At 36.5% G+C, this 19,099-nt stretch overlaps 1 protein-coding gene across 4 annotated transcripts in view; it reads right to left on the reverse strand.

Annotated features, from left to right (window-relative positions):
• The window catches only part of LOC145213572 (sterol regulatory element-binding protein cleavage-activating protein-like), a 79,990-nt gene that overhangs the window by 25,676 nt on the left and 35,215 nt on the right, over positions 1 to 19,099 (reverse strand). For all 4 annotated transcript variants that reach the window (XM_080081914.1, XM_080081915.1, XM_080081913.1 and 1 more), the window contains exons 9-11: positions 13,095 to 13,306; positions 1,283 to 1,418; positions 1,009 to 1,116 (exon numbers count right to left, since the gene is read on the reverse strand). In XM_080081914.1, coding sequence (XP_079938040.1) covers positions 1,009 to 1,116; positions 1,283 to 1,418; positions 13,095 to 13,306 — 456 coding nt within the window. The remainder of the gene's footprint in view (positions 1 to 1,008; positions 1,117 to 1,282; positions 1,419 to 13,094; positions 13,307 to 19,099) is intronic.

The raw sequence follows: 19,099 nt of genomic DNA on the forward strand, positions 1-19,099 counted from the left end.
CAGTGAGTTACTCTCTTGGTACTTCTGCCTACAGTGTCTTTCTTGACCAAACGAGCGTTAGACACATTTACGTTTCGGGGGCCTGTGGGTGAATCTCTGGGTCATACGGGGTCAAAATTCACATGGACCATCTTTAGACCAATATCTGTAATGTGTATAAAATTGAAAAAGTTTGAACCATTCTTTCTTGACCAAAACGTGGGAACAATAGCCGCGCTAAAAATTTCACGTTTTGGGGTGCTGTGGGTGAACCGAGGGATCAAACGGGGTCAAAATTCACATGGACCATCTTTAGACCAATACCTATTATGTGTGTCAATTTGAAAAAGTTTGAACCATTCTTTCTTGACCAAAACGTGGGAACAAATCCGCGCTAAAAATTTCACGTTTTGGGGGGCTGTGGGTGAACCGAGGGTTCAAACGGGGTCAAAATTCACATGGACCATCTTTAGACCAATATCTGTAATATGTGTAAATTTGAAAAAGTTTGAACCATTCTTTCTTGACCAAAATGTGGGAACAAATCTGCGTTAGAAAGAAAAAAAGAAAAAAGAAAAAAAGAAAAAAGAAAAAAAGAAAAAAGAAAAAAAAAATATAGACAAAAACAATATGTGTCCCCTTCAGGGAAGGGGACCCATAATAACCATGAGAAACTTTGGTGTTGCAAGGTTTTTTTGCACAGTTCTGGACTTAAATAGTCATGCTATAAAGTACAAACTATACAATCTGATTCAGTTCGGACATTGTTTAAAGTCTGTTCTTTATAATGTTTTACTTAAAGGAAAGAAGGGGTAAATAGTGGCAACACAGATAAAAAACACACAAAAATCAACACCCATAAACAGCAAATTTTATAAGCTATCCAAATTCTGTTCAATTTAAACATTGTTTAAAAAATCCATCCATTAGGGCCTTCAAGGATGAACAACAATTGACAACTTACAATAGCATCCAGCAATGTTAAAAAAATCTCTTTTAGAGGCTGGTAAGGGTAAATGACAGAGCTACCTCATGTAATGGTAGTTTTTGTGAATGATGGTGAGCTGATGTTTCCCAGTTTTCTTCTTGATCAGGATAACTGTATACCAAACACGCAACCCAAATAACCATAGAAACCTAAATTTAAAACATCATTGTTACTTTTTATTGAAACTATTGACACAAATGTCTGGTAAAAATAAATTTATTACAAAGATATGTTCACTGGACCTTCAAAAACGCGATGTAAACCAGCAATATTTCAAAAACTTATTTTGTTCAATCAAGACTAAAAATAATCTACCATTAATCCGCGTTGAATCATCCGTGTGTCCGCAAAAAAAAAGACAACTTTAAGTCGCTTTGGAATTTTTAACATTGTTGTTTGTCTACCCCCTCCTTCAAGTGAATGATAAGTATCCTCATCTGTTTGTATTTTGCTAAAAAGTAAAAGTCACTGTATGTAACTGAATACAAAACTTTTTTGCATCACTTAATTGCAAAATCCAAACTAAAAGGTGACTTTTCTACATATTGTCAATTTATGTATTCTATGTCTTGTTGAACTATTTGCTGTGTACATCAATTGACCTACTACCATGATTTTTTGCAGGTGCATGTGTAAATTAGAAACAGTATTAATATGGTGTGAACATTTTTAGATTTCAAAGGCAAATTAGTTACCACTATAACATTTGTCATTTAAAATGTTAAGACATCATACACAACTTACACAAAAATAGATTAGTTGCCACTTTAAAATCCTATTTACGGATTTACTTCAAACACTATTGACCCAAAACAAAGGTAGCAAAAAAGAAAGTTAAAAAAACACGTTCAATCCTCAATTTTTCTTGATTTCACCTTCATATTGCTGTCAAAGAAAATTTCTTAATTTGACCTTCATATTATTGTCAAAGTTTTAACTATTTCCGCCCCAAGTATCTACACATAGATTATATGCGACTACTGTAGGATCTGAGCAGTAATATATACACAATAGGTGAAACCGTTACATCAAAAACATAAGTTAGGGAAGTAAAAATACATTTAGTGCAATGTACTTGCATGGAAAGAAAGTTACCCCTAAGAATACTGTACCGACCAGTAAACTGTCTGTTTACGTAGGAAGCAGAGACCTCCTACTGCGCATAGAACAACCTCAATTCTAAACCAGTGAATCACTCTCCTAGGACTTGTCTCTCAGAGTACACACAAGAGTTGCTGGGCCAATAAGTCCAATTTTGTTAAATAGAAAGGTGGCTTCAATTTATTATACACTCGATTTGATTTACAAACATGATCGTTTTTGCCAGCAAAAATGGGTCCAAAGGTAGGGGATCCATAATAAAACCACATAGCATTACTCCGCTGATATCTACTCATCAAAAAGACAGCCTCGTAAATGCCTGACCACACTTCAAGCAACAATCTCCCACTATGCAATAAATTAACGCAATTGCAAACCAGTGAATTAGTCCCTTGGGCTTTCTAGTGTACACATATTACTGTCTGTAATGGTAACCATTTGGCTATTGAGCCAAAATTTTGAACACTAAATGAGTAACCCACTGCAAACATTTATCAGCTTGTATTTCTGACCAAAAGGATTGGAAAAACTAAAACTGATTATTTCAAGGTTAAAGGGGTGAAAAATTGGTGAATCCAATTACAAGTTATTTTTTTAGAATGCCTTACAGTGCACAAACTAACAAAGCATGAAACTCCTAGAATCCTAGATCATGTGCTTTGGTCAGTACAGCCGTTTTCAAAAAATTATGTTTTGGGGACCTGTGGGTGAAACTTTGGGTCATATGGGGACAAACTTCAGGAGGATCAAGCATTGATTAATAGCCAAGATCTTTGTAAATTTGAAGCACTCTTTCTCCAAACACATTTAATTAACCAGTGTTAGACAGAAATGAATATTTTGTGGTTTAATGGGTGAAAATTGTTAAATCCCTTTCAAAGATACAAAATTCTGTGGAATACCTTACATTGCACCAAACAACACAGCATGACTATATCATGTACTTTGGTCAGTAAAGCCATTTTATATTTTGACATTTTGGGGGCCTGTGGGTGAATTTTCAGTCTTTCGAGGTCAAACTTCAGGAGGTTCATATATGGATAAATAACTATCATCTGTGTAAATTTGAGTAAATTTAAAGCACTCTTTCTTGACCAAACACGTATAACAAACCAGCGTTAGACAGAAAAAAACAAAAAAACAACAACTAGAAGGGTGGCTTAGCACATATTGTCATTGCACATACACTATCATCTTTTTTTAAATCTTAAAATATTTCCTATGCTGATTTTTTTATCGGGTCCCTTTTTAGCCACTGTCTTTAAGCTTAGTTGTTTCTGCAGGCAGAAACTCATGGGTCCCAACACATGAAAAATTGAAAATAATGCATTTCAAGAGATAACCATGGGAAGGCGGGTGTTGTAGGGCAAAACACAGTGACCAACACTGGGCTTAAATATTATTACTATGTTGAGTACAAACTATACAAAACAAATTAACCCCAAATATTGTTTGAAGTATGTCCTATTTATCGTCTTTTTTAAAAGAAAGAGTAAATAGTGGCATAATGGGGTAAAACAAAAAAATAGACACCAGAAAATAAAAAATTCTACAAGCTGTCCAATTTTCATTCAATTTGAACAATGTTGTTAAAACAGTCACCCATTTTAGGGGTCAGTTGGTTAAATTGTGGTGTGTTACTAAGCAAAACACAACAATTGAGGAAATAGTATGTTCAATAAACTATGCAAATTTCATTTAATTCGAACAATTTTTAAAAATGCACTTATGTTAGGGGGCTGGTGGGGTAAAGGCTGGAGCTATAGGGTAAAACACAACAATTAACATTTATAAATCGCAAATCCTACAAGCTATCCAAATTGTATTCAATTTAATCATTTTTTAGAAAATTAACCCATTTTAGGGGGTTAGTGGGGTGAAATTAGGGCTACAAGGTTAAACAGAACAACCAGCTCCTGTAAATGGTAAATTGTACAAGCTGTCTAAATTTCAGCCAACTGACTCACCAATTTTAGAGGGCTAGTAGGGTAACCATGGGCGCAACTAGGGGGGCAGGTTCGTCGGCATGCCAGGTCCCTTTTGTATCGGCGTTATTGCGCATAACGGCTCTCGTACAGCGCCGAAAACACGTTCGTTCGCATCAAAGCTAAAAATAACTTTCAAATGACAGGACAAGGCGCCGGTACAGCAGTAAATCGCTTTATCGACAAGTATTGCGATGGTAAAAACGAAGTTTTTGCGATGTATTTATACAACAACCTAAATAACCGCAACAACGATCTTTGTTGGAACTTGAAAACGTATTTACATGTAAACACACAAAAATAAAATGTTTATCGGCGTTGAGCTTCAGCCAAAATTCTTTCAACAACTTGTTTTGTATATTACGTCTCTATGTAAAGCCATCATTGCAATTCCGCTAAGTCTTTTAGCACCACAACTTTAACCTTTTAAGGTCAGAAAAGGTTTTCTCCACTGAGGCAGTAGGCTAGTCTTTTAGCACCACAAATTTAACCTTTTAAGGTCAGAAAAGGTTCTCTCCACTGAGGCAGTAGGCTAGTGCAAGGTATTGTGAGGAATTTTTTTAAGAAGCAATGAATATTCGGGTAGGCTTCTTCCTTACAATAGGGCAGAGTTTCATGAATCGATGTAGGCAAAGAAAAGAAGTTGGTGTCTTTCCATTTCAAAGCTCATCGGAAAATATCTTGCCCTAGAATGTCTGCTGAATGCAACAAATCTCTCTCGTACATGTCTTTAATATCGCTAAAGTGACTCACTTTTTGAAAATGTAAATTGAATCTCCCGGATAATTCAGAAATGACAGATCCTATAAAATGCTGGAATACATTATCATAAAAAAACTTTCGACTTCTTCATCAGTAGGATTTGAACGGAGGTTTCTACACGATCGCAAAATAAAATTTTCGTCAGCGATTTTAAGGTTGTTTGTAAACGTCATTGGACGTTTTTCTTGCAACTGTCGGGACATGTTCAAACATTCGTTTGGTATCATGCACCATTTCACAATCAGAGAGACGATCGTTGGTTGTCTTTTGTAGTTTTAAATTTAATAATTACTGCAGATACAATGAAGTACAAAGATTTTACCCTGTAGCCTAATAGTGCGGCTTTATCAGAGGTGTTAGTGTCACGGTCGTCCTCCAACAAGCGCAAACACTGCAAAATTGCAGGAAAAAGCTCTACAAAACGAATCACGGCATTATGTCTTTCAACCCATCTGACTGTGCAAAGAGCAACTAGAGTGGTCTTGTTGTAATTGGGAAAAATTGCTTGAATGACGTTGCATAGTGCAGCTGTACGTTTGGGAGTACCACATAGAAAAGTAATGCATTCCTGAATTGTTTTCATTGAATGTCTTATTGCTGTAATACTACTTGAAGACGACAAGGTCAGGTTTATACAATGACATGCACATAGATAGCCAACGGATACTGCCTTGATATTACAGCTTGAACACCATTGAATTTACCGGCCATTGATGTTGCACCATCATATCCTTGCCCCCTTAGGTTATCCAATCCACATTGTGTGAGCAACTGAATTATTTTGTTCACTCAACCTTTTCCCTGTCACATCTTCTGCCTCCCCGAGCCCTAAAAAGCTTTCTTTCAGCACTTCAGTACCATCTGGAAGACTTTGGACGTAGCGCACTACGATAGACAACTGTTCGGTATTGCTGACATCGCTTGTTTCATCTGCTAGTACCGAAAAAATCTAGCCTTTTAGACCTTTTTCTCGAATTACTTTTGAAATGATTTCAATAAACTCGTTCTTTGTTTTCCAGCTAAGATAGGTCGCATTTCTCGGAGTCTGGTTTACATATGTTGCTATCTTTGAATCTCCACATGCTATCAATAAATTCAGAACTGCTTTCAAGTGTTGTGCTCCAGAAAAGTAGCATAGTGTTGTGCTCCAGAAAATGCGACTTCCACATGCAGACCGAGGGCCGACCCACCAACAGTTTTTGGTGCAAATAGCACACAATATTTACAAAAACTTCCCTCTTTTGCGGGACTGTACACCAACCAATTAAATTCACTTATACACTCAGATTGAAAGGATGAAAATCTATCCTTTCCCTTCACTTTTCTTGAGTAGCGGGGAAAATCATACTGAACCGAAAGGTGTCCACGGTTTTCCAATTTTAAAATTTTTTTAATTTTTTTTTTCAAAGCAGTTCCAATTTTATACCAGCTGATATGCTAAACCTCTTGCAATGTAGTTCCCAATATCCATTCTGTTATTAGCTGTTGTTATATCTGGCGCTGATCCATGTGGTAATATTTGTTGATGAGCCTTATCGCCCGAAGAGATAGAATTATCTAAAACCTGATGTTGAGATGTGCTTGCAGAACTATCCAATGCATTGGTTTCGCACATGTCAGTTCCTGGTCCGCTATCCGAAACAGACTTTTGAAAAAACGATGTAATTTTCCTCATTTTCTTAGATGGACAAGACATTATTAACAAATTTACTTGGTTTCCACTCCAACTTGATGCCTCTGACGCAAATATGCACAAGGAATGATCACGAGACACTTACACATAATATGATATAGCACCAGTAGACAGATTGAAAGATTAACGTGTAAACACCCAGTCGAACGAGTTTATTTGTTACGAAACAATGCCTTAGTTTAAAACATCAATATACTATCACAATGGACTTTGTGACTTACAGGTGTTACTTTTTCATGGCATTCGAAGCCGTACAATCCAAGGACGAATCCCAGTTTTTTTTAGATTATTAGTGGAAAAGCGTGTCGGACCATTCGACCAATCTATGATACGCACTTAGCAATACAATCGTTTTTGGGAAAGTCGTATTGGTAGTTCGTTGCCTGCCCCCTCAATTTTTCGCTAGTTGCGCCACTGAGGGTAACTAATGGGGTTCGAAACACAAACTAAAAATATATGAAACCACAAAGACTAAATCAATAGTACTGTAAAATTTGAGCCCAATCTGCCAATGTTAAAAACTTTTACCACTACAGATGCTTGAGCAACAACCGTTAATGCTTCTGGCATCATAGAGCTGTTAACAAGCCCCTCACAAAAACGTCCACCAAACAACCCACAACAGGAATAACATCGTCCTTGTAACGCTATTGCGCCACAGAAATCTTTTGTTTGTGCTGCCCAGTAACATACCAAAACGTTTTACACTTTGGGGCTAGTGAGGTAAATATTGGAGCAACAGGGTTGAACACAACAATCAACAGCACAAATGGCATACTCTACAAGCCGTCCAAATTTCAGATTTTAGTGGGCTAGTAAGACAGACAAACAAAGTGGGATGTACATCTACATAACTATAACTACCATACGTGTAAGTTTCAGCCAAATCCATCAAATATTTGATGGCAAAACGAGTCGGACAAACTTAGGGAAAAAAACAAAGAAAAAAACAAACAATTCGAGAAAAATTAACATGTGTTCAATTCAGGGAAGGGGACGTATAATAAGCAAGTTGAAGCCCAATACAAACAACTGTTTAAAATTTTAGCACTTTAGGGGGTACTGGTTAACCAATGTCCATTTTAGGTTAACCAGTACCCTTTTTTTGCTTTTAAAATTTCCTGTTTTGGTGGCCTTGTAGGTGAACTGCTGGGTCATCCCTGGTCAAACTTTGAGGCCAAAAATAGTTAAGAGTATATTTTCACAAACTGGTGATGCCAACTAGAAGAGTGGCTTAGCACATATTACCCTTGCATATACATCAGGGGTGGGAAACCTGCAGCCCGCTTGCCTATAGAAAGTGGCCCGCGTCACAATTTTGTTAAAGTACAGCATAAACGTAGCATATAAAAAACAATAATAAAATGTTTATGTACAAATATTTACTTGAAAAGACTTCGACATTTCTATATTTGACGCCAAACTTTTTAAAATTGCCACACATTCAACCATTTGCTGTATTTGTGACGTAACAGTCACTCGATTATACAAAAACAGTTCACACTTTGGGGGCTAGCGGGGTAAATACTGGGGTTATCAAGTCAAACAAAGCAGATGAAACATCTACATGACCATATCTACTATCTGTAAAAGTTTCATCCAAATACACCAAAGATTTTATGCCAAAAGTGCATGGACAAACCTCACTGGATAAAAAAGGAAAAACAAAACAGAAAAAAACAAAAAAAAACATAGTGAAATCAAGATGCGTTCCCTTCCGGTAAGGGAACCCATAACAACCATAAAAAAACTTACTATACACTTTTTCATCTAAAGGCCACAAAATAGTTTGGAAACTAAAGTCAAATAGAATAGTGGTTTTCCTACATATTGCCAGTTTATATATTCTACATCATATTTAACGATGTATCACATATACAATTTACTACATTTATAATGGATAAATATTTGGCACCTACATTTTATTGGGTCCCTATCTTTTTCCTGGCACTTTATAACATAATCGTTTCTGCAAGCATAATCTAATGGGTCCACACACATATGCGATTTGGTAACAGTAAAAATAGGACACAATCATTGTTAGATATTAACCAATTTACTATACACATCATTTGATCTATGCATATGATTGTTTTTGCAAGCAAAAACAAATGGGTCCCCACTCGCGCGTTGTGCGTATTTATGGTAAACAAACATCCTGGTTATTTTTAGATTCTTAAGGAAAAACTTAACCAACTTTAGCCATAACCCAACTTTAAAAGTTCTTTTTGCATCATTATTGTCATATAATTACAAAAAACAGTAAATAAGAACAGGAAAAATACTTTCAATTTAATCTCATGCTTTGACCTTGATATTGTCGTTCAAGGTCAGTTTTGAAATACAATTTTCCAAAACTGAAAATGTGCTTGATAACTTAATGAAACGACATAGCATAGCTGCACAAAAACAGCAGATTTCTAATCACCAACACGACTATCTCAGAAAACGTCTGTCCGGACGTCAAGCTGAGCACTCCTGCTGCATTCACCCGTCTTAATCCTAAACAAGTGAATTACTACCTTGAGAGTTGAGACTTCTATCTGACTGACAGTGTACACATATTATGGGCTGTAAAAGTAACTACCGTATTTTACGGACCATAAAGCGCACCCGATTATAAGGCGCACTGTCAATAAATTGCTTTGATTAGTTTTTTGTTCATACATAAGGCGCACCGGGCTATAGAACGCAACGTATTTTAAGGAGTATGGGTTACCGTATAAAGCTCATTTTGACTTGTTATGAATAAATGTAAGCAAGTCACAATAGTACAATGAGCAAAAAAAAATGAGCCTAGTGAATATCACAGTTGCTAGTTGCTTTTACCGTAGTGTATTGTGTAAGACAGTGGTTTATTTATATAATAATAGTATCGGTACTGGAGTGTAGGCAATAAAACACTACTTGATCCATACATTAGGCGCACCGGCTTATAAGGCGCACGGCCAATTTATGAGGAAAAAGAAGGATTTAAATCGCGCCTTATGGTCCGTACGATACGGTATTTGGCCAATTAAGGCAAATTTTTAAATACTAAACGAACTAGAAAAGTGGCTTTCTGATATACTTCCATTTTATATATTCTATACGATATTTACCAATTTACTATACTATACACAATTTTATCTACATATATGATTGTTTTTGCAAGCAAAAACTAATGGGTCCCCACACGCGTGTTTACGCGGATTTACGGTAAACAAATGTTGCGGTAATTTTTAGATTCTTAAGAACAAATTTTTCACAAAGCATTAACTTAACTTTGAAAGTTTTTGTCTGTATTCTTTTTGCATCATTATTGTCATACAATTACAAAAAATCGGTCAAAAAAGAACGGGAAAATACTTTCAATTTAATCTCTTGCTTTGACCTTGATATTGTCATTCAAGTTCAGTTTTTAAACACAAATTTTCCTAGAAACACTGTTTTTAACAGCATGCAGTCCTTAGTGTTCAACAATACCATTTAGCCTAATTTATACATGACTTAAGTACTGATTATTGAATTGATTTGTCAAAAATAAAGAAGATACGTTATGACGAAAAATTCTTAAGAAGATACGTTATGACCTTTAGTGACCCGTGGTCATGCGATGTCCAAGCTGACAATGAGAATTTAAAGACCATTTATCGCGGCGTTCGAAAAAGATAAGTTTATTTTTTCATATTTATGTTGATCAACAACGTTTTGCCTGACATAAATGAAACCGAAGTACGTTTATCGAGTTTAAATTACGTCTTAGGTGTAAAACCTTCGCCAAAACTGAAAATGCGCGTGATAACTCAATAAAATGACACAGCATTGCTGCACACAAAAAACAGCTGATTTCTAATCACCCAAACGACTGTCTCGTAAAACGTCTGTCCGGACGTCAAGCTGAGCACTCCCGCTCTGTCGCCTTATTCGTAAACCAGTGAATTCCTCCCTTGGGACTTATATCTGACTGATAGCTACACTTATTATGGGCTGTAAAGGTAACTGGCAAAATTTTAAATACTAAACGAATACCCTGCTTAAACAATTGTTAAAATTTTTAAATATTTCTGCATCATAGGGCTTGTTTTTCTGGCCTAAAACTAAAACCCATTATTTCGGGGTTTAAAGGGTGAAAATTGGGTGAATCCAAAAAAAAGATACAAAATTCTTTAAAAAACCTTACATTGCACCAAACAACAAAGCATGAAACTCCAAGATGCTGTACTTTAGTCAGTACAGCCGTTTTAAAAAAAATACGTTTTGGGAAACTGTGAGTGAACCGGTGAGTCAATCGGGGTCAAACTTCAGGAGGATCAAATTTGGATGATTAAATAACATCTCTGTAAATTCAAATAAATTTAAAGCACTCTTTCTTGACCAAACGTGTCTCACAAACCAGCGTTAGACAGAAAAAAGAAAAAAAAATACGGACAAAAACAATATTTGTCCCCTTCATGGAAGGGGACCCATAATAACCTACTGCAAACAATTGTTTAACATTTCAGCACATTGGGGCTTGTATTTCTGGCCTAAAACTTATTATTTTGGGGTTTAAGGGGTAAAAATGGGTGAATCCAATAAAAAGTTACAAAATTCTTTAGAATAGCTTACATTGCACCAACCAACAAAGCATGAAACCCTCAGATTAAGTACTTGGGTCAGTACACTTGGGCCCTTTCAAAAAAATCTGTTTTCAGGGCCTGAGGGTGAACCGCTGGGTCGTTTGGGGTCAAACTTCAGAAGGATCAAATTCGGAACAATAACTAACATCTGTGCAAATTTGAATAAATTTAAAGCACTCATTCTTGACCAAACACATTTTACAAACCAGCGTTACACAGAAACGAATATTTGGGGGTTTAAGGGGTGAAAATGGGTAAATCTTTTTTTAAGGTACAGAATTCTTTGAAATACCTTATATTGCACCAAACAACAAAGCATATAATTCCTAAATGAAGTACTTTAGCAAGTATAGCCGTTTTACAAATTTCACGTTTTGGGGGGCTGTGGGTGAACCGAGGGATCAAACTGGGTCAAAATTCACATGGACCATCTTTAGACCAATATCTATAATGTGTGTAAATTTGAAAAAGTTTGAACCATTCGTTTTTGACCAAAACATGGGAACAAATCCATGTTAGACGGAAAAAAATATAGACAAAAACAATATGTGTCCCCTTCAGGGAAGGGGACCCATAATAAAACACAAATCACAAAGGTAGGTGGTTTCAAAAATAAAGCAAAATAATTTGCAACTAGTTACAATGGTGGTGGTAAAAGAATAGCATTTGGGCATTCAATTGATTGGTTGCCACATCAAAAATATTAGAAGGGTGGCTTAGCACATATTGCCCTTGCATATACACTATAACCTATTTTAAAACATAAATATATTTCCTATGCTTATTTTGTATTGGGTCCCATATTAGCCATCGTCTTTTATAACTTTAGTCGTTTCTGCAGGCAAAAACTCATGGGTCCCCACACATGCAAAGTTGAAAATAATGCAATTCAAGAGATAACCATGAGAAAGTTGGGTGTTGTAAGGTAAAACACAGTGATCGGCACTGGGCTTAAATAATAATACTATGTAGAATACAAACTATAAAATTAGATTCACCCCAGATATTGTTTGAAGTATGTCCTACGTTTTAAAAAACTGACCCATTTTAGGGGGCTAGTAGGGCAACTAATTGGGTTCGACACACAAACTAAAAAAAATATATATATATATAAAAACCACAATGACTCAATCAATAGTACTGCAAGATTTCAGCCCAATCCGCCAATGTTTACAATTTCGACCACTAGAGGTGTTTTGAGCAACAACCGTTACTGTTTCTGACGTCATAGGGCTGTTAACAAGCCCCTAACTGCCATGGCGCAAAAACGACCACCAAGCAACCCACCAACGAGCAACACACAACTGGTTACCCTTGTAACACTATTGCTCCAAAGAAATCTTTCGTTTGTGGTGCCCAGTAACATACAAATACGTTTTACACTTTAGGGGCTTATGGGGTAAATGTTAGGACTACAGGGTTGAACACAACAATCAACGCCTATAAATGGCATACTATACAAGAAATCCAAATTTCAGCCAATTCTGACACTGTTTAAAAACTCACCCATTTTAGGGGGCTAGCGGGGTAAATACTGGGGTTATCAACAAAAACAAAGTGGGATGCACATCTACATGAATATATCTACCATCTGTGTAAATTTCAGCCAAATCCATCTAACATTTGATGGAAAAACGAGTTGGACAAACTTTGGGTAAAAACACCCATTTTAGGGGGCGAGCGGGGTAAATACTGGGGTTATCATCAAAAACAAAGTGGGATGCACATCTACATAACTATATCTACCATCTGTGTAAATTTCAGCCAAATCCATCAAACATTTGATGGAAAAACGAGTCGGACAAACTTTGGGAAGAAAAAAAACAAACAATTCGAGTAAAATCAATGTGTCCCCTTCAGGGAAGGGGACCCATAATAACACTTACGATTTTGTCTAATCACTAATCAGCAAGTCGGTGGCTCTTGACTTAACATCCACAATTCCACATTCATAGAATAGCAAGGAAGGTAAAACCAATATATACCTTGTTTTAGACTTTTTGCTTTGGTCTTCTCTCGAAGTTGATAATTGTGCATATAGTTTAGACTTATCTATTTCCATTTCATTTTCCGCAAATGCATAAACATTTTCAGTGGTGTCCAGTCGCCTGATGTCAATTGACAGCACAGTGACAAAAAACATCATGTGCATAAAAAAATCTGACAAGATTCCCACCAGAGCAAATGCACAAAACTCCTTAACATAATTGAAAGTATGAATAAACTAGGCCGGCTTGCAAAGTTGTAAATAATGCATTTCAAGAGATTACTAGAAGGGTGGCTTAGCACATTTTGTTGTTGCATTTACACTATAACCTATTTTAAAACATTAATATATTTCCTATGCTTATTTTGTATTGGGTCCCATATTAGTCATCGTCTTTTATAACCTTAGTTGTTTCTGCAGGCAGAAACTCATGGTCCCCCACACATGCAAAGTTGAAAATAATGCAAATCAAGAGATAACCATAAGAAAGTCGGGTGTTGCAAGGCAAAACACAGTGACCGGCAGTGGGCTTAAATAATAATACTATGTAGAATACAAACTAAAAACTAGAAGGGTGGCTTAGCACATATTGCCCTTGCATATACACTATAACCTATTTTAAAACATAAATATATTTCCTATGCTTATTTTGTATTGGGTCCCATATTAGCCATCGTCTTTTATAACTTTAGTCGTTTCTGCAGGCAAAAACTCATGGGTCCCCACACATGCAAAGTTAAAAATAATGCAATTCAAGAGATAACCATGAGAAAGTCGGGTGTTGTGAGGTAAAACACAGTGATCGGCACTGGGCTTAAATAATAATACTATGTAGAATACAAACTATAAAATTAGATTCACCCCAGATATTGTTTGAAGTATGTCCTACGTTTTAAAAAACTGACCCATTTTAGGGGGCTAGTAGGGCAACTAATTGGGTTCGACACACAAACTAAAAATATAAAAAACGCAATGACTCAATCAATAGTACTGCAAAATTTCAACCCAATCCGCCAATGTTTAAAATTTCGACCACTAGAGGTGTTTTGAGCAACAACCGTGTTAGGCCTACAGGGTTGAACACAACAATCGACACCTATAAATGGCATACTATACAAGAAATCCAAATTTCAGCCAATTCTGACACTGTTTAAAAACTCACCCATTTTAGGGGGCTAGCGGGGTAAATACTGGGGTTATCAACAAAAACAAAGTGGGATGCACATCTACATGAATATATCTACCAACTGTGTAAATTTCAGCCAAATCCATCAAACATTTGATGGAAAAACGAGTCGGACAAACTTTGGGTAAAAACACCCATTTTAGGGGGCGAGCGGGGTAAATACTGGGGTTATCAACAAAAACAAAGTGGGATGCACATCTACATAACTATATCTACCATCTGTGAAAATTTCAGCCAAATCCATCAAACATTTGATGGAAAAACGAGTCGGACAAAATTTGGGAAGAAAAAAAAAAGGAAGAAAAAAAAAGAAAAAACAAACAATAATTCGAGTAAAATCAATATGTGTCCCCCCTTCAGGGAAGGGGACCCATAAATATATAAAAACCACAATGACTCAATCAATAGTACTGCAAAATTTCAGCCCAATCCGCCAATGTTTAAAATTTCAACCACTAGAGGTGTTTTGTGCAACAACCGTTAATGTTTCTGACGTCATAGGGCTGTTAACAAGCCACCCATGGCGCAAAAACGTCCACCAAGCAACCCACAAACGAGTAATATACAACTGGTTGCCCTTGTAACACTATTGCGCCACAGAAATCTTTCGTTTGTGGTGCCCAGTAACATACAAATACGTTTTACACTTTGGGGGCTTGTGGGGCAAATGTTGGGACTACAGGGTTGAACACAACAATCGACACCTATAAATGGCATACTATACAAGCTATCCAAATTTCAGCCAAGTTTGACACTGTTTAAAAACTCACCCATTTAAAGGGGCTAGCGGGGTAAATACTGCAGTTATTAACAAAAACAAAGTGGGATGCACATCTACATAACTATATCTACCATCTGTGTAAATTTCAGCCAAATCCATCAAACATTTGATAGAAAAACGAGTCGGACAAACTTTGCGTAAAAAACACCCATGTTAGGGGGCTAGCGAGGTAAATACTGGGGTTATCAACAAAAACAAAGTGGGATGCACATCTACAATCTGTGTAAATTTCAGCAAAATCCATCAAACATTTGATGGAAAAACGAGTCGGACAAACTTGTGGAAGAAAAAAAAGAAAGAAAAAAACAGAAAAAAACAAAACAAACTAGAAGGGTGGCTCAGCACATATTGCCATTACACATACACTATGTACACTTTATTTAATAGGTCCCATACCAGCCACTGTCTTTTATAGCCTTAGTTGTTTCTGCAAGCAGAAACTCATGGGTCCCCCACACATGCAAAGTTGTAAATCATGTATTTTGCAAAAAAACTATGATAAATTTTGGTGCTATCTGTTTAAACTGGGCGATAAAAAAGTCTGCAGACACAATCATGCTTTATGAGGTACAAACTATTCAAGTCACATTCAATTCGGCAATTGTTTGCAAAATTTAGCCATTGCAGGAGTTAATGGGGTAAATGGTGGGACGGCAGAGCAAAACTCAATAATCAACACCTCAAAATAGAATATTATAAAAAATTTCTAAATTTCATGACATTGTTTAAAAAGTTAACCCTTTTTAAGGGGCTAGTGGGGTAACTGATCGGATTACAGGGTAAAACGTCAAATTTGACATCTAAAAATGCCATATTCCACAAACTGTCAAAATTTCATGCAAGTTGGCCAATGTTTAGAAATTACACCCACTTAGGGGTTACTGGGGTGAAGGTGGGGCTCACAGGGTAAAAGAGATCAATGGATGATGTATTTTATAAACTGTCTATATTTCATTAAATTTAGACATTGTTTAAAAAATTCACTCATTTTAGGGGGCCAGTGGCATTAATCTTGGGGATGCAGTGTGAAAAACTACAATTAACACCTAAGTATGGCAAACTGTCAAAATTTCATCCAATTCGGACATTGTTTAAGAAATTCACCAATTTTAGGGGGCCAGTAGGGTAAATATTGGGGCTGCAGGTTGAAACAGAACAATCGACACGTAATTATGGCAAACTGAACAAACTGTCAAAATTTTATGCAATGCAGACATTGCTTAAGAAATTCACCAATTTTAGGGGGCCAGTGGGGTAAATATTGGGGCTACAGGGTGAAACACAACAATCGACACCTAATTATGGCAAAATGAACAAACTGTCAAAATTTCATCCAATTCGGACATTGTTTAAAAATCACCCTTTTGGGGGGGCTGGTGGGGTAAATATTGGGGCTGCAGGGTTAAACACAACAATCGACACCTAATTATGACACAAAGAACAAACTGTTCAAATTTCATCCAATTCGGACATTGTTTAAAATTTTACCCATTTTAGGGGGCTGGTGGGGTAAATATTGGGGCTACAGGGTGAAACACAACAATCGAGGCCTTAAAATGGCAAAATGAACAAACTGTCCAAATTTCATCGAATTCGGACATTGTTTTAAATTTCACCCATTTTGGGGGTCTAACGGGGTAAATACTGGGGCTATCGAGTCAAACAAACCAAAAGGCACATCTACATAACCATATCTTCCATCTGTAAAAGTTTCATCCAAATCCAACAAAGATTTGTTGCCAAAAGTGCATGGACAAACTTCACGACAGAAAAAAGAAAAAAAAAAAGAAAAAAGAAAAAAAAAAAAGAAAAAAAAAAACATAGTGAAATCAAGATGCGTCCCCTTCAGGGAAGGGGACCCATAACAATTTGAGTAAAATCAATATGTGTCCGCTTCAGGAAAGGGGACCCATAACCAGGTTTTTTTTAAGGTTTGGTTTGGGTGACCGCTAAGTAGTTTTAAGAGACCGCAAGTGTTTCATTTGAATACCAAAAAATAGCCATATTTGCTTAAACGAATTATTTATTAGGCTAGTGGCAAATTTTGGGAAACCGCTGGAGAAATTTGGGGGACCGTTTCGGTAAAAACACAGAGACCGGTACAGAGCATAAATAAACATGCTTTACGGACTACAAAGTATTCAAATTTTATTACATTCATACATTTTTGACGGTTTTTCTCTATCTGAGAAAGGCTAAACACAACAATCAGCTCCTATTAATGGCAATTTGCACACAATTGTAGGGGGTAGTGGAGTAAATGATAGGGCTACAGGGTTGAACACAACAATCGACGGCTATAAATGGTACACTCCAGAAGCTGTCCAAATTTTATTCAATTCAGACATTGTTTAAAAAATTGACCCATTTTGGCGATCTAATGGGGTCACAGGGTGAAACACACCATTATACACAGGGTTGCCATCGACTTGAAACCAAAAATAAGGACAACCAAAAAATCAAACTTGCATACGAATTAAAACAAACATTTTTGAACAAATCTTTGCATTTTTGTGAGCCATGACATAACACAGTGGTTCTCAAAGTATGGGTCGCGCAGGGTCAAAAAATGGGTCGCGCTATGGTGATTCAATTATGCCCAAACGAACTATTACTGCATTAAGTAAAGACAAACGAATTAACTTAATGTAGTAGTAAAGTCACCACACTACCACGTTGTACAGTAAAATGAACCAACCATTACCACATACAGACCACATAGGACAATAGCCTTCCAACTTTACTGTTATGCATAAGGCGATTGTAACGTCATAGCACCGGAAATAATAGGACAAGTTAATCATGCGAAACTGAACTTGGAGAAATAATAGTAAGCGTTAAGGATGAGTAAGTATTCGTACAAGGAAACATTTTTAGATTTGGGATTCACTTCTATCAATGATCATGTTGCTGCTGCAAAGCCACAATGTGTGTTGTGTTATGCAGTGTTGGCGAACGAATCGACCTCGTTAAGCCTGCAGCCATTTTGACATGGGCTTACTCCTATGCGGCGACGGCGTGGCCTCGAAATTGCGTCTCATTAATACATTTTTATGTTTGAGGCTTGGGTCGTGAGATGTTCATAAAACTCCGATTTGGGTCGCAGTCAAAAAAGTTTAAGAACCACTGACATAACATATGCCATATTTTTTTGCCAGAAACAATCTGTTTCAACAACTCTTTGTTCGTGAACAATACTTCGTGCAACTTACAACAGCTTAGGTCTAGGTTTAGTTTTACTTGTAGCAGGGATTTGACTTGTAATTGTCGAAAATAAGACAAAAGAAGGACTCAAGTCAAAAATAAGGACATTTCTTAGAAATAAGGACAATGAACTTTTCTAAGACATAACTCTTGAAAATAAGGACAAATCTTTGAAATAAGGACGGTATGGCAACCCTATAAATAGCACACTCCACAAGCTGCTCAAATTTCATTCAATTCAGACATTGTTAAAAAAATTAACCCGCACAAACACATACCATATGCCGTTACTATAACATAACATTACAGAAATATTTCATTTGTGGTGTGCAGCAACATACAAAAATGTTTTACACTTTCAGGTCTAGCGGGGTAAATACTGGGGTTATCAAGTCAAACAGAAAGGTGGCACATCTGCATAACTGTATCTACCATCTGTGAAAGTTTTAAAACTTTTTCTTGACCAAATGTTTAGAACAAACCAGCATAAGACAAATCCCATAATTTCTCCAAATCTCTTTAAAGTTACATTAGGTCCAAAAAAAAGGAATGGCAGACATATTTATGGCCCCTATCAGTTTTTGAAAAAGTTGCAGAAAACCCATATAGTATTACAAACATTGACACAAAAGTGTTTTCGCCCACTGCGCAAATTAACTAGTCTTGTGCATCAATTAGCAAAGCCAAAATAGAAGTGTTTTTTCACATATCATGGACCAAATATTTGTGAAATCAAAGAAGTGTAAACTCAAACAATTTTGGCCGTAAAACAGTGAATCCACCTTAAAGAAACCTATCTTCATACTGCTTTGAAAAACTTCACAATGCACAA

The sequence above is a fragment of the Phallusia mammillata genome, chromosome 2 (genome assembly GCF_965637545.1).
Source record: "Phallusia mammillata chromosome 2, kaPhaMamm4.hap1.1, whole genome shotgun sequence".
NCBI classification, from domain to species: Eukaryota; Metazoa; Chordata; class Ascidiacea; order Phlebobranchia; family Ascidiidae; genus Phallusia; species Phallusia mammillata.